We start from the raw sequence: 16,085 nt of genomic DNA on the forward strand, positions 1-16,085 counted from the left end.
GTGAACAGAACCTAACAGTAAACTACTACATGCTTTTGTCATTTGTCATGCAATTGTCATTGCTGGGGTTTTTTTAATGTAAAAGCAACTCATTTACCCTCAAAAGTACAGAACAAGATTACGAAGGTTGCAAGGATAGCAACAGACTTGAGTTTGTCGTTGTCAAAGTTAATCTTTATACTGTATTTTTGCTCCCGATACACAATAGGCAGTCAATACTAGTTGATTGATAAGTCTAAGACTAAAGCATGGAATAGTTGGTTATATATATTTAGTCCTGGGCCCACAGGCACATTTCCTAGATATTACTCACATAAGATAGCTTATGAGTTTTGGCGACTGTAGAAACACGACGAACTGATGGATTTTCTTTCCCCATGGGAAAATCATCTGGCCTTGAGTCATAGGTCATAGATGTTAAAACTAGTAAGATACTCGTTAAGGGTGCATCATTTTTTTTTTAATTAATAAAGTATTTTATTTTTTTTCCCGTTACATATCAAGATAGTTCTCAACTTTTGTTTATACAAGCTTTCCCATTTCAGATTTTTCTCCCTCCCTCCCCTCTCCCCTAGACAGCAGGTAATCTGATATAGGTTATATATACACACACACACACACACACACACACACAATAACATTAAACATTTCTGCATTAGTCATGTTATAAGAGAAAAATCAGAGCAATGACGAAAAACCTCAAAATAGAAAAACATCAGCACCAAAAGCAAAAGAAATAGTATGGTTCATTCAGCATTTATACTCCACAGTTTTTTTTTTTTTTTCTGGATTTGGAGATCCTCTTCTATCATGAGTTCCCTGGAACTCTTCTGTACCATTGCATTGGTGAGAAGAATATAGTCCATCACAGTAGATCAACACTCAATGTTGATGATACTGTGTACAATGTTCTTCTGGTTCTGCTCATCTCACTTATCGGCCCACGCAAGACCCTCCAGGTTTCTCTGAACTCTTCCTGCTCATCGTTTCTTACAGCACAATAGTATTCCATTGTATTCATATAGCACAACTTGTCCAGCCATTCCCTAATGGATGGGCATCCCCTCAACTTCCAATTCCTTGCCACTACGTAAAGAGCAGCTATAAATATTTTTGTACACGTGGGTCCCTTTCCCCTTTCCATGATTTCTTTGGGCAAAAGACCCAAAAGTGGTATTGCTGGGTCAAAGGGTATGGGTGCATCATTTTTGTGGTACGATTTGCACATACTCATTCAAATAACATTTGAACCCAGGTCCTCTGATTCTAAATCTGGAAATCTTTATATTATACCATATTACCTGGGAACTGTCTGTGGTTGGCAATGGAGTGGGAAAAGTGAGAGGAAAGTTCTCAAATCTTTGCTTTCTACTGTTCAAGCCCTGGTCCCAACTAAACGTAGTCAGTCTAGAATTTGTATATGGGGAAAATTGTATAGATTCAGAGCAAAGGGAATAAGAAACTTCATTGGCTCAAATGATCAGATCAGCTGTGGCCTGAGCTCTTGTCTGACTATATGGAATGAGGCTATGGATGATTCCCAGTTGTCTGACAAACTGGTCCTTTGTCAAGAAAGCCCACATTTGCTTTTGCACACAGAGGCGGCCATTTTTGTCTCAGTAGAAGGTCTGTCTCCCATTAGTTCTCAACAGATGACCTTGTCTTATAAAGATCTGGTTTATCCTTCAACCTCCTTGCAGAACTCCTCTCTTCCATTCTTCCATCAATTATGTCATTCCCTCGCATCCCCTAGTCTCCTTTTCCAGTGACTCTTTCCCTTTTATTCCTACTGTTCGCTTATTTGTAAACATTAAACCAAAACCAAAACCGTCCCATCTTTTCTTGACCCTATTAGTTCCATCAAGCAACCATGTTCTGTCCCCTTTCCCTTTACCACTATCCTTTATGAAAGAGTAATCACTTCAACTTAAAAACTACCTTCTTAGACCATTGCAGAAATTGCTCTCTTGCAGGTTACTTACTCCATAACTGCCAAATTCAATGATCTTTTTTGAATTATCATCCTTGATTTCTGGTGCTATCTCTTTGAAGCTTTCTTCCCTGGCCTTCCATCACACTACTGGGTCTATGCTTCCTTAAGAGCTCTCTCGTGCCCCCTAAAAATAGATGTTTTTTAAAGTTGGTATCAGTCCATTTCTCTCACCATGCCTTTTCCCTGTAATAATTTCATGTACTCCCAGTGCTTAAAATGATCATTTATATGCAAATGACTCCAACATTCATATCTTGGGGTCCAACCTCTTTCCTACAACTGCACAACTGGGACACTCCTATAGCATTCTTCACTTGTATAGTTTAACTCACTAGGGGCAGCTCAGTGATGCAGTGGATAAAGCAGTAGCCCTGGAGTCAGGAGGACCCAAGTTCAAATCACCTCAGACACTTACTAGCTGTGCGACCCCAAGCAAGTTATTTAACCCCAATTGCCTTAAACTACCTGGGGCCATCTCTAGTCACCTTGAGATATATCTTGCCACTGGACCCAGATGGCTTTGGAGGAGAGAGTGAGGTTGGTGACTTTGTAAAGCCCTGCCTCACTTCAATCCAATTCACTGCAAGTTAGGACATCGCCCTGATGTCACGGTCCTCTTCGAGAACAAAGAACAAACAGTGACAGCATTGGTCCCCCTCCTTTCCATTTCCACTGCCACTATCCAAGTTCAGACCTTTATTATCTTATCCCTGGAAAACTGCAAAAGCCTCTACTAAATCAGTCCCCTTGGTAACTATCTCCTGTCTTCAGCCAGTCATGAACACAACCACCAGATTCATCTATAAAAAGCAAAGTTTTAATGAGGCCAATCCCTACTCAAAACCCTCTAATGATTCCCTTTAACTGTAAGTAATATCCAGATAGCATGATCTGGCTTCACCTCGCCTTTCCAGGCTCATCTCTTGCCTGTATATGTGTGCGTCTAACATTTATAAATATACTGATACTTCACTAATCAAAATGATGCCAATTATGCAGTATAACAACCATTACAGGATACTAAGATCATTAATTTAGTGCAGCTAGGTGATGCCATAGTGCATAGAGCTATGGCCTTAGAGTCAGGAAGACTCATCTTCCTGAGTTCAAATCTGGCCTCAGACACTTACTAGCCGTGAGACCCTGGACAAGTTACTTAACCCTGTTTGCCTCAGTTTCCTTGTCTGTAAAATGACATGGAGAAGGAAATGGCTAAACCACTCCAGTATCTCTGCCAAGAACACCCCAAGTGGGGTCACAAAGCGTTGTACACAACTAAAAATTGTCCGAACAACAGTATCATCCATCTAGAGCTGAAAGGTTTTAGAGATCATCTAATCGAGCTCTCTCATATAGATAAAGAAGCTAAGGCTCAGGGAATTTAAGTGCCTTGTCCAAGGTGACGCAGGTATGAGAAAGCACAGACAGGATTTGAACTCAGGTCCTGTGCCTCCAAGTTCAATGCTGTTTCCATTCTACCATGCTGCTAAACAATGTCTGAATCAAGATGGTTTGATCCTATTCAACATCTAGCAAAGCGGCTCCTAGTATGTGAACTTTATAATTACCACAAAACAATTGGTTTCCTTTGTATCCTGTGCATTTAACAACGTTCTTTTGAGAAGGGGTCCATGACACAAAACCAGTTTAAAACCCCTGATCCAGAGCAACCTGTACCTGGACAGGAATCTCCTCCATAACATTCCCAAGAAGTGGTCATACTGCCTTTGCTTGAAGACCTCTAAGGACAGGGAACCCACTACCTTTGGTGGAAGCCAATTCACTTTTAGATTTCTCTAAATGTTAGGAAGAATTTTTTTTTTGGGGGGGGGAGAAGAGATGAGCTTAATTTGCCTCTTTGCCACTTCCACCCATTGATCCTAGTTCTAACATATTAACAAGTTGCTACCCTTGTAATATATCTTGTATATATGTCCCTTTCTTTCCTCCAACCACCTCAGTGCAGGCCCTTATCATTTCACAAGGACTCTTTGAATAGCCGTCTGGTTGGTTTCTGTGCCTCACTTTAGTCTGCCCTTCACTCAACTGTGACATCACCTCCTTACTCAATAAACTCCCATGGCTCCCTATGACCGCCAGGACCAAATATAAAAATCTCTTTGGCTCTTAAAGCCCTCAAAAGTTGGCCTTTTCCTGCCTTTCCAGTCTTCTTATACTTTATTCCTCTCCACAAACTGTTTGGGACTTTAAAAAATTTAAAACTAAGGTTGGCAGAGATAAAGGTAAACGTTTGTCTCTGCCAACCTTAGTTTTAAATTTTTTAAAGTCCCAAACATACATCTTTTACATTTATCATATTTTGCTTAATTAAGGCTGGCCCAGAATTCTGATCTATTGAGATCTTTTTGGATCCTGATTATCATATATAGCTTTATATCCTCTGTAAATGTGATAAACATACTATTGATCCCTCCATTCAAGTAATTCATAGAAATTAATAACATTAAGTCCTTGTATTTTTCCATTCTTTATTGCTAACCTTGTAATGCTTGAGAGACATCTACCCCTAGGCAAAAATAAGGTAATCAAATAATGGTATATCTTAACTAAGAAACCAATGGACAAAAACTTACTGATGTATTGGAACTAGCTAGAGTGATAATATGTACAAATGTGCATATGACATTTTATATATATATATAGGTACATATACATATGTGCATGTATACATTTGTGTGTGTATGTATATATATGTATATATGTGTGCGTGTATGTATGTATGTGTGTGTGTGTATATATATATATATATATATATATATATATATATATATATATATATATATATATATATATAAAATAAACATTTTCTGGGAGCTGAAGCCTTCCTCTATAGATCTAGATAGGTCCAGAAAAGAAAAAGGACTTGTGTCTTTGTTAGCCCACTCAGATAAGAACTAGAGCCTGGTGAAAATGTTATTGTAACACACACTCCAGATACTGAAGGATTGTTCCATTATTTCATGTTTGCTCAGGTGTGGCCTTATCTGAAATGTTTTGCAGGGTTATCAAAAAAGAATGGAAAAATATAGGAACTTTGGCCTTATAGTTTTTAATTGATATATGCATGGATATATGCACACACATGTATTCATATATACACATGTATAGGTATATAAGTACATAAAGTATACTTATGTATATATTCTACATGTATATTATACAATAATACATACAGTATATATACCTAAAAACCTGTAATATAGAAATGCACATATGCATCCATATTCACAGGTACATACATAGACATGCATATGTATGTATATATGTACACACAAACTTTAGGGATTAATTTTTTTTTCTCTCCATAGTCTGCTGGTTCCAAATATAGGGATCTATCTGACCTGGTATACGTTACTAAATCTTAGAATAGAAAGAGGTTTCACAGGTCATATAGTCTCTTGGTCCCCACTCAGTTCCCATATACTACATACCAACCAGAGGTTATTCAGATTTTTTTTTGAAGACTCTGCCCAGTAGACAAACCATTCCATTGTTGGATTTACCTCATTCTTAGGAATTTGTTTTTTCTTGATGTGAAATCATGACCAGAACACAGAATTTGAAGTCAGAGGACCTGGTTCAAGTAGGCCTACCGTCTGACACTACCTTTGTGACTGTGAGCACAAAGCACATATTTGGGCCTCAGTTTCCTCATTTGTGAAATGAGGAGGCTCTATTGGATGTCCCGCCAAGCCCCCTTTCAGCTTTAAAGCTGACCTCGGTTCTGAGCTTTGGATTAAGGTAGTGGGTGTTAGTGGTAAACTTGTGCTTGATGGGACATCTCTACTCTTTTTTTTTTCTTCATAGGATTTTAGGGGACCCCCGAGGTGAGTTAATCCCTTTTCTGACTGTAGCAATGATCAATCTTAATTGTAACTTCTCCTTGGCCTTTTGCTGCCAGACTGAACTTCAAAGGATATTTGCCTCCACAGGTAGAAGTAAAATCTCATGTTCAGTCACAATCTCAATGTTGTAGGAAATGGTTCCTAATCCCTTGCTAGCATTCTCTCCAACAGCCATGGCAAAGATCTCCACCTGCAGGTCCACCTGTAATCCTGATGCTACCTAAAAGACATCACGGAGTTAACATCAAGGATGAAAAGGACTAAACAGATATGATTACATTTGCTCTACAATGCAATTGTGAGACAAACTGCTAGGACCTGGAATGCTTGGGATATTCTCCAATAGGGGAGGTACCATCATCTCCACCAATGGGATAGCATCTGTTCATCATATGATAATATAAGTAGAGTGTTTTTCTTTAAAAAAAAACTTAAATCAAGTATCTTGCACATTACCTAATAACAGGAATAATTTCAGCAATGATAATAATAGGATACATTCCAAAATAACAGGGCAATAAGAAACAGATGAGTTCAGTTAACAAATTCTCACAGGCCCCCAGAAGGTGAAATTCCTCAATGCTTTACAATTATCAGCCCTATAGAGAAAGTGATTATTTTTATTTCTCCTTACAGAAAATGCTAACACTTCTAAATAAGCATCACCATTTTTTCAACATATATATATATATGCATATATATATATATATATAAAATATGTGTATACACACACACACACACACACACACACACATACACACACATTAGAGAGAGTGTATTGTGTTGCAGGGTAAATAGAGAACCAGTCCCAGAGTCAGGGAGACCTAGGTTTAAGACCTGGATTTGACCCAAATTGGTTTTGTGACTCTGGAAAATTCACTTAAACTCACAGTGCCCCAAGAAACTCTAGAATACTATCAGCTGCAGATTGAGATATTTGCACTAGGAAAGGGAGTGTTGTCATTAATTCTCTACATCAATAAAATCCCTGATCCAGACTCCTCCCCCCCAAAAATACTGCCCCTCCCTCTATGCCCCCACCCTCCCAATTGACTTAATGGAACTGCACTGTTATTTGTACAATGTAAAGTTACCTTGAAAGGAGCAAGATGCTTAGCATGCTAGAAGAGGGTTCCTAACCCTCTGGGAAAGATGTATAAGATATGGACCAGAATCACCCCAGAGTAGAATAGAACCATGGGATCAGATTTAGAGTGAGAGTCTCATTTTAAAGGTGAAGAACTGAGGCCCCAGGTCATCGATCCAAGGCAAAGTGAGAAGGGAACTTGCCCATGGGGGTACAGAGGTGGCCCCCAGCTAGGGAGGACCTGGATGGTATACCAAAAAAGGATGAAATGCAGAAGCCAGCAGCAACAGTGATATCACTTAGACCCCAAGCTCAGAGCAGGGTCTCATTCAGCATCAAGTCCAACCTGCAAAGGAATAAGGAAGGCAAGAAACCCAGACTAAAGGTGAACCTATGATTCTGCCACTTTGAAGCAACACAGTTTTCTGGCTGGCTAATAGTGTGGGGTCTAGCAGAACTCTGCTTTCACAGCCCCAGACCCAAGTCAGGGACTTGCCGAGTTCAGATGGGGGGCCAAGGGGGGGGGGGCGGGAATAATTAGATTTTGCCCTGAACCATACCGATTCGGGAGCACTGTAAACTTGCAAGTTCTAAGCCTTTCTCTGAGATCCTGAATAGCAGGACCAATCTTCCCTCCAGAAATGTGGCACTGCCCAGCCCTACATCAAGTCCAAAGACAAGAAGTGAACTGGAAGAATAGGAGAAAAAGAAAAAAAGGACCTCAACTTGAACACAAACTCAATTAGAATTTCTGAAAGAGGGAAATGAAGCATATAAAGGTAAACGTGAATGAACAATGATAGAGGATTAAACAAAGATAAAATGCTCATATTCAAACATGGGGAGATGATACATGTGTTTCCTCTGAATCACATCATCATCAAAGTTCATAGAGGAAGTCCAATTAGAGAAGGCCTGGGAATGGTTCTGTTATGTCTTGATGTTAAGAATGGAAAGAGGGGCAGCTAGGTGGCGCAGTGGATAAAGCACTGGCATTAGATTCAGGAGGATCTGAGTTCAAATTTGACCTCAGACACTTGACACTTACTAGCTGTGTGACCCTGGGCAAGTCACTTAACCCTCATTGCCCCACAAAAAAAAAAAAAAGAAAGAAAGAAATGGTTATGGGTGGGTCAGAGTCCATTACAACAAAGATTAAAAAAGGGGAAACACAGATGCCGATGCTTGGAGCGGCCACATCCTCCTTTCCATTCCCCTTTTTGGAAGCAACTCCAAAAAATATGCGCAAACTAGACCAGCCATGAGAGAAACATGGGAAGCAGAAAGGCCAATCTCAAGCATTCAAGTTCCTTTCTGAAATTCAGCATCACCTTGGAGGGGTGAAGACTGAGGCTCACTCATTGGGAAGGGAGTAGACAAATGGGATGGATTTATTATCCTCAGCTAGCCATCAGTGGGAGTAAGCTTAAATAAGGCAAGTAGGAAATGGACTCGGGCACCGGGAATAAACCACGTGTGGAGGGGGTTGCTGTTTGAAGCTGGTAGGATGAAACAGCCATCACCCCCCGGGCCAGCATTGCAGAGCAAGCCCTCCCCAGTCTAGCGACTCGGGCTCTGGCGACTTCTTTGGAGAAAGTAGAGAACTGAGGAGAGGAACAGTGGTGAACAGGACCGGCCACAGAATGAGGGAACCTAGAGTCATGGAACAAACTTTCTGACCTTCCATAGGAGTCCCTTCTAGGGCAAGACTGGGAACCTTCAGAGGTCTCTGGGGGTGGAGGGTGGCTTGGCTGGAGGGGGAGGGGCACTGCTTATCTCTCAAGCAATGTACATTTGATTTGTTGTTGCTGTTGGTGGGCTGTGTGTGTATGTGTGTGCATGCGAGCACACACACACACATGCACACATGAAAACATGAACATTGTTTTATAAAGAAAACTGTTACATGTTTTGAGATTTGGTAGCCCAGAGGGCAGCTAGGCGGCACAGTGGATAAAGCACTGGCCCTGAGTTAAAATCCGGCCTCAGACACTTGAGACTACCTGTGTGACTCTGGGCCAGTCACTTAACCCTCATTGCCGAGAGAGAGAGAGAGAGAGAGAGAGAGAGAGAGAGAGAGAGAGAGAGAGAGAGAGAGAGAGAGAGAGAGAGAGAGAGAGAGAGAGAGAGAGAGAGGATGAATTTGGGAGACCAAGAGTGGAAGGAGCAGAGAGCATTAGAACTAGGAAGTCAAGCTTCCTAGATGGGAGCTGTTTCACAATGAAGACGAAACCCAGGAAGCTCCAAGCTTCTTCTGGGCTTCTATTCTTTAAAACCTTGAAGGGGACATCAAAGCCAAGCCATGAGGAATGGGAAAGAATCACTTGCACTGTGGTGCTGCAAATGGAGGGAAAAGACTAGGAAAGAGAGTGTAGAAAGAATAAATCAGTATGGATTCCATGGAAAGCAATCCAAAAACAAAGGACCTTTTTAAAAGTTCATATAGTTCTATAAACACCAGAACCAAAAACAAAGAAAGGAAGGAAGGAAGGAAAGAAAGGAAGGAAAAGAAAAAGAAAATCATTGAGACCTTTTCAATGTCTTTGCAAATACATGTAGATTAAAGAGTATTCAGCTACTCTATTTTTAGGAAACTGATCTCTGCCTCTCAGTTTAGCTGAATAATCAGGAAGTTGCTGAGAAATGAAGAAACTGGTGAAATTCTGCAGAATGGGACCTGGGCCACTGCCACCATACAAGCTTACTTAAGCTTCGAGCAAATTCATTACATGTTGGTATTTAATCAGTTATAACAGTGGCTTAATTTACACTGCCTGGAAGTCTAGAGGGTGTGTTTTTGCCATAGACCAAACGAAAGTTCATCCTGTTAGCTACAAAACTGAAGTGAACTTCAAAGACTCCTTTGAGAACAATTAACACCTTGACCTGTTTATTGAGCAGTCACTGAACACCACTTGATTTGATGTAGACTTTCAAATTGTCAAGAGATTCGACAACTTCCATTAATAAGCTCTTTAAAAGAGACTAGCAACATCCCTTGATAATCTACAATGACTCCTATCTTAGCTATCTGAGGGAAAGAGAAGTTAAGTTACATGCCTGTAGACAAGCATGTAAGAGGCAGGATTTGAACCCATGTCATCTTGACTCAAAGTCCAACACTCAAGCCACTATTTGAGGCAGCCTGTCTTAAAAATCAATCAGTTCTCTATAATCAATCAACAGCCACTTATCATCCCTGCCTCATGACTTCCCTGGCTTCCTTCAAATGTCACCTAATACCATTCCCAATTTATCTTGTCTATATCATTTTTGTACATAATTGTTTGCACAGGATCTCCCCTCCACCCCATTAGACTGTAAGCTCCTTGAGAGCAGGGGTTGTTTTTTGCCTTTCTTTGTATCCACAGCACTTAGCACGGTGCCTGGCAAATAACAGGTGCTCAATAAATGCCAGTTTGACTGACTGCTGGAAACATGTAACTGTGGGCTGTCACACAGAGAAGCATTGGCAATGACTTACTGGCCCTGGTGTGTAAGTCACTTTCAGTCCAGTGCTGGGTGGGGGCTGCTTCACCTGAAATCTGATACAAAAATATCCAGTTACAAATGTACAATAACAACAGTTCACATTTATATCATGCTTTATAGTAGCAGAGCACTCTCTCCTAAACTGTCCTACTTGTTCCACTGAACAATAATCCTGTGAGGCACATAAGACAGGCATTATTATCTCTTTGTTACAGATGGAAAAAGGAAGGCTCGGGGATTTAGCTCAGGCTAAGGTTGTCTCGCTAGAAAGTGACAATGTCAGGCCTTTGGATTCCAAGTCCACTTCATCCTGCTTGAATTCACTATGGCAGTCACAGTGAATGAACTACACATGGATAGAGTGTGATAGGGATGTATGAGGCTTGATCTCTGTAAGGTGGGCTTCTGTTCACACCCATCGCCCCCCCCCCCATTTTTAGTAGCCTCATGTTAACTGGACTACTTGCTGTTCTCCTCACATCCTACTCATTCTTTCCCTTTTCTGTGTCTTCATGTCATCTGTCCCTCATGCCTAGAATGCCCTCTCTCCTCATCTCCTACGATGCCCTCCCCTTCCCTCTGTACTCAATAGGCCCTTAATATATTAAAATTCCTTCACAATTTGAGTGTAACCTACCTTTACATGTATATTTCATGTTTTTCTCTTACAAACTGTTCTATCCAAACTGACCTACTTGCCACTTAAAATTCTTCAGGGTTGAGGCAGCTAGGTGGCAGTGGATAGAGTACGGGTCCTGGATTTAGGAGTACTTGAGTTCAAATCTGGCCTCAGATAATTGACACTTACTAGCTGTGTGACCCTGGGCAAGTCACTTAACCCCAATTGCCTCACAAAAACAAACAAACAAACACCCAAAAAACCTCTTCGGGGTTGAATACCACCTGTGCTTTGCACAGGTTGTCTTCCTTGCTTCCAATGCCTTTTGTTCTCATCACTAATTCTTAGAATTCCTGGGTTTCCTCAAGGCTCACCTCAGGTGCCGTTTCCAACTAAGGTGATGACACATGGAAAGAAGGCATGGATGTGAGAGATATTGTGCAGAAAGAAATAAACAAGAGTGGTTCCATATATAGGGTAAGGGGATGAAGAGTTTATGAACCTGGGAAAATGGAAGTATGGTAGTTCCTTTAACAAAATCAAAGAAATTAGATGGAAGGTTGGGTGTAGAGGGAAAGATAACAGGCTCAGTTTGGGATATGTTGGATTTAAGATGCCTGTGGGATATTTAGAAGGAGTTTTCCAGAAAGCTTTGGAGATGTGGGACTGGAAGTTAGTAGAGAGAGGAGGTATGGCTATGTAGATTATGGAGTGATCTGCATAGGGATGATAGATGAGCCCAAAGGAGATGATGAGATCACCAAGAGAGAAAATTTTGTCTTTGATACCACCCCACCCCCAAACATCTACCACAGTGCTTTCTACATCTTTAGTGCTTGTGATTTCAACCAGTGTAAGGAGCTCCCAGTGAGGACAATTCCTCCAACAAAGCAGATCCACAGCCTTGGGGCACTCAGGATCACATAGTGAGCAGATGTCAGAAATAACACCTGAACCCAAGTCTCCCTGACTCCAAGGCCAGCCCTCTATTCACTATGCCATGGTGCTTCTCCTTCACTGAACAATTGTTTAACAATTGTCTCTGAAAACAAACAAACAATTGTCTCTTTGATTGAACTGGCTGAGAGGGAGCATAACACGGGTATAAAGAGCAATGGTTTTAGAAACAGAAAATCTAGGTCAAAATTCCACTTCCACCATCTGTGGGATTTTTTAGAAATCCCTTCACTTCCCTGGGCCTCAGTTTCCCCACCTGTAAAAGGAGCAGTCCTAGACACTTTTGAGGTCCCTTTCAGGGCTAAATCTAGCCCTGAAAGGGCTAGATTTATGATTTTGTGATCATATGAAGTGAATGTGCAGTAGGTGTTTCAGGCCATCAGAATAACAAATAGTTAGAAGTATTTAGGGGCTGATTGCCCAACCTTCCTTCAGACAGTATGGTTTTTTTTTTTTTTTTTGGTGAGGCAATTGGGGTTAAGTGACTTGCCCAGGGTCATACAACTAGTAAGTGTTAAGTGTCTGAGGCCGGATTTGAACTCAGGTCCTCGGGATTCCAGGCCGGTGCTCTATCCACTGTGCCACCTAGCTGCTCCCCAGACAGTTCTTAATGTAAGTTCATAAAGCCAATCAGTGTTAGAAGTGACTGTAACATAAATCTCAATTCCACTTATTAGCTGTTTTCTGGGGCCAGGGCAAAGTTCCTTTTTGGACCTGAGTGCATGTTGCAGCATGGTGTATGGCATGAATGTTGGTTTGCTGGCTGCCAGATCATTAGACTGAAGAATGAGGGCTCTTTTGGAAATCAATGGTGCATGGGATCCTGGAATGCACTGGCTGGCTAGGAAGTTTACACATTGGAAGGGATGGGAAGCATCCAGAACTTGGGGAAACTTTTGAAACCCTCATGTTAATAAAGAGTGTGAGCCAAACTCTTTCCCCTCCTGTGGTTTGTGGGTTCTGCATGATGGTTAAATACCCTGAGGAGTCTGTTGGAATGCCCCAAAAAAGCGTACCTCCACCCTGACTTCTTCAACAGACTAATTCCAGGGTTGGCGCTGAAATGGCCAATTCAATGAATTGCTGAGTGAAGTCTATGAAACTGAAGCTCTGGGCTAAGAAAGAAAGAATCTAAAGGGATGGATTGTATTTATTTGACACTAGCCTCCCTACCTTTTCTCATTCACTTTGCCCAATGAATGGAAGAGATAGCATTGATGATATATGGTCACTTTGGTTGGGGTTGGCCCATTCCAGAAGGCTAAAATTTTACTCCAATGAACCATGACAGCACCGGTCTTGGTGGTGTAAACTTGTACTCCCTACTGTTGGAGAGGATGAAGCTGATGGATTGCTAGAGTAAGCTGATTAGGTGTCTTTACTAAGTCTGACATACATAATGAGCCACCAGCCTGCCCAAGGAAAGATTAAGTAACCCAGATCAGAAAATGAAAGGAAGTTAAAGCTTCCATATTAATCAGAATTGGGATTGGACTTAATGCTATATTTTCAGCCTGGGTGAGATGGAAGATAAATGGAAGAAAAGAAGGAAGGAAGGAAGGAAGGAAGGAAGGAAGGAAGGAAGGAAGGAAGGAAGGAAGGAAGGAAGGGAGAGAAAGGAAGGGGAATGAAGGGAGGGAAAGAGGAAAGAAGGAAGGAAGAAGAAAAGGAGAGAGGGAGGAAGGAAAAGAAGGGGAAGGGAGGGAAAGAAGGGTGGAGGGATGTGGAAAGGGAAGAAGGGAGGAAGAGAGGGGGAGAGGAACAAAAGAGGGGAGAAAGGAAGGGAGGGAGGGAAGAAGAGATGAAGGAGAAGAGGGAGGGAGGAAGGAAAAAGTAAATGGAAGGAGGGAAGGAAGGAAGGACCCAGAGATGGAAGGTGGAAAGGGATCAGAGAGAAGGAAGGAGGATGGCAAAAAATAATTGGGTACACCAGAGGAATCCAGCCATTATCAAAAAGAGGCAGTGTGGTATGGTGGGGGGTGGGGAAAGCACTAGATTAAGAATTGGGAGGCCTGGGTTCTAGTCTCAATTCTGTCACCAGCCCACTGGGCAGCCCTGGACAAGCCACTTAACTTTGTTTTTGTTTTTCTGTTTTTTGGCGGGGCAATTGGGGTTAAGTGACTTGGCCAGGGTCACACAGCTAGTAAGTGTTAAGTGTCTGAGATTTGAACTCAGGTACTCCTGACTCCAGAGCCGGTGCTCTACCCACTGCGCCACCTAGCTGCCCGCCACTTAACTTTTGTGCACCTCAGTTCATCATCTGTAAAATGCAGGTACCAAACTAAATGATTCTTCAGATTCCCTACTGGGGTTAAAAAGCCCATGATTCTAATTTCCCTTCCTGCCCTAAAATTTAAAGAGTTTATTTTAAACTGGAAATGAAACACATGGTGTTTTTCTTTCCACTACCAGATTTATTTTCCCCATGTCTATGACTCTCAAAGACTTTCAAGGCCAGCTTTGTGAGAAAGTATAGGGATATAGAAAGGAAATGGGAACATAGCCCCTGGGAGCTGAGCACACTCTGAGGATCCTTCAAATAGCAGCTCTTGTTTTCATGGAGAATAACAAATAATCCTAATGGACAAGAGCCTTGGCAGGCACCCTTGTCCCCCACGTAGGAGTCCCAGAATACTAGGGGGCTCTTAAGGGCATCAGGTTTTCACCAGTGCTCTAAGTTACCAGGACACCTTTCCAGCTTCATTTCAAACAACCCCCCTTCATGACCTCTGTGTTCCAAGCCAAGTTGAACTTGACACTCTATTTCCCATCCCTGAAGCTTGAGAGAAATTGACTTGCCCAGCATCACAGTGAGTAAGTGTAGGAAGCAGTGATCATGACCCCGTTTTCCTGATTCCAAGTTTAGTGTTTTCTCTATCCCCACTGGATCACCTCAGAACAAAGGTGAATTACCATGGGCAATGAACTTTTGAACACTTTGAACCTCTTTTTCCTTGCACTCTTGGAAATCACTTCCAAATTAGACTACTTGACAAAACAGAAGCAAGGAAAAGTCTACCTGACCCAAAGTGAAGAGACATTTTGAGCAAGTACCTAAGTGATTTATATGAAAAGATTAAATGTCCTGTCCTTCATTACCCAACATGCTATAGTGAAGAGCACTAGACTAGGAGGTGCAAGGAGACCTGGGTTTGACGATAATTACTCTAACAAGAACTGACATTGTAATCATACAGCTTATCTATGATACTGATGAGTATTGTTACTACTGAGTAAGCAGCAGCCTTACCTGCAGAAATCCACACCCACATTCTTTAGCTTCACTGTGGCCACATAGGTATGGCCCTCCTTTAAGACTCCAAAGTTCACCTCTGATGGAAGAAGATGGAAGCCAAAAGGGGGAGGCTTTGTACTGTTCATGACAGCAGACGCAACTGAGCATGTGTTTACTCGCCCTCTGACACAGTCTTCTACCTGTATACAAAGGAGGAGAATTGTAAAATAGTTTGTAGGCATAGGTTCAAAAACTTAAAATGAAACAAAAGGAATACCGAGCTCCAGAGAGGAGGAAAGCTGGAGTTGACAATTGTAATACTACTATTCAATTTAACAAATTCAACAAACATTAACCATTCATTAGTGGCAGAGTCACTGGTTGGAACCCAAAGTCCCAATCTTTGAGAAACTTAAGATCGTAGCTCTGGAGCTGGAAAGGCTTTTTAGTAGTCATTGAATCCCTCAATTTATTCTTATTTATTTGTTTGTTTAGTTGCTTGTTTATGTATTTATTTGTTTATTTGTTTGTTTGTTTATTTACAGGGCAATGAGGGTTAAGTGACTTGCCCCGGGTCACACAGCTAGTAAGTGTCAAATGTCTGAGGTCCGATTTGAATTCAGGTCCTCCTGAATCCAGGGCAGGTGCTTTATCTACTGTGACACTTAGCTGCCCCCTGACTCCCTCATTTTACAGGTGAGCAAACAGTGTCCCAGAGAAGTTAAGGACATTTCCGGGTCTGATAACTGGTAAGCATCTGAGGCAGGTTTTGAACTCAGGTTTTCCTGCTTCCAAGTCCAGATGCTCCTGTCTACAGATGATATTGTGCTGGTTTC

The 16,085-nt window shown here is 41.6% G+C and overlaps 1 protein-coding gene across 1 annotated transcript in view; it reads right to left on the minus strand.

Moving 5' to 3' along the window:
- Positions 1-104: 104 nt before the first annotated feature.
- The window catches only part of SPAG17 (sperm associated antigen 17), a 265,493-nt gene continuing 249,512 nt past the window's right edge, over positions 105-16,085 (minus strand). The window contains exons 46-49 of the mRNA XM_044004478.1: positions 15,265-15,449; positions 10,431-10,491; positions 5,935-6,079; positions 105-426 (exon numbers count right to left, since the gene is read on the minus strand). Of these exons, the coding sequence (XP_043860413.1) occupies positions 299-426; positions 5,935-6,079; positions 10,431-10,491; positions 15,265-15,449 (519 nt within the window). The 3' untranslated portion in view covers positions 105-298. The remainder of the gene's footprint in view (positions 427-5,934; positions 6,080-10,430; positions 10,492-15,264; positions 15,450-16,085) is intronic.

This window comes from Dromiciops gliroides, chromosome 4, assembly GCF_019393635.1.
Source record: "Dromiciops gliroides isolate mDroGli1 chromosome 4, mDroGli1.pri, whole genome shotgun sequence".
Taxonomy (NCBI): domain Eukaryota; kingdom Metazoa; phylum Chordata; class Mammalia; order Microbiotheria; family Microbiotheriidae; genus Dromiciops; species Dromiciops gliroides.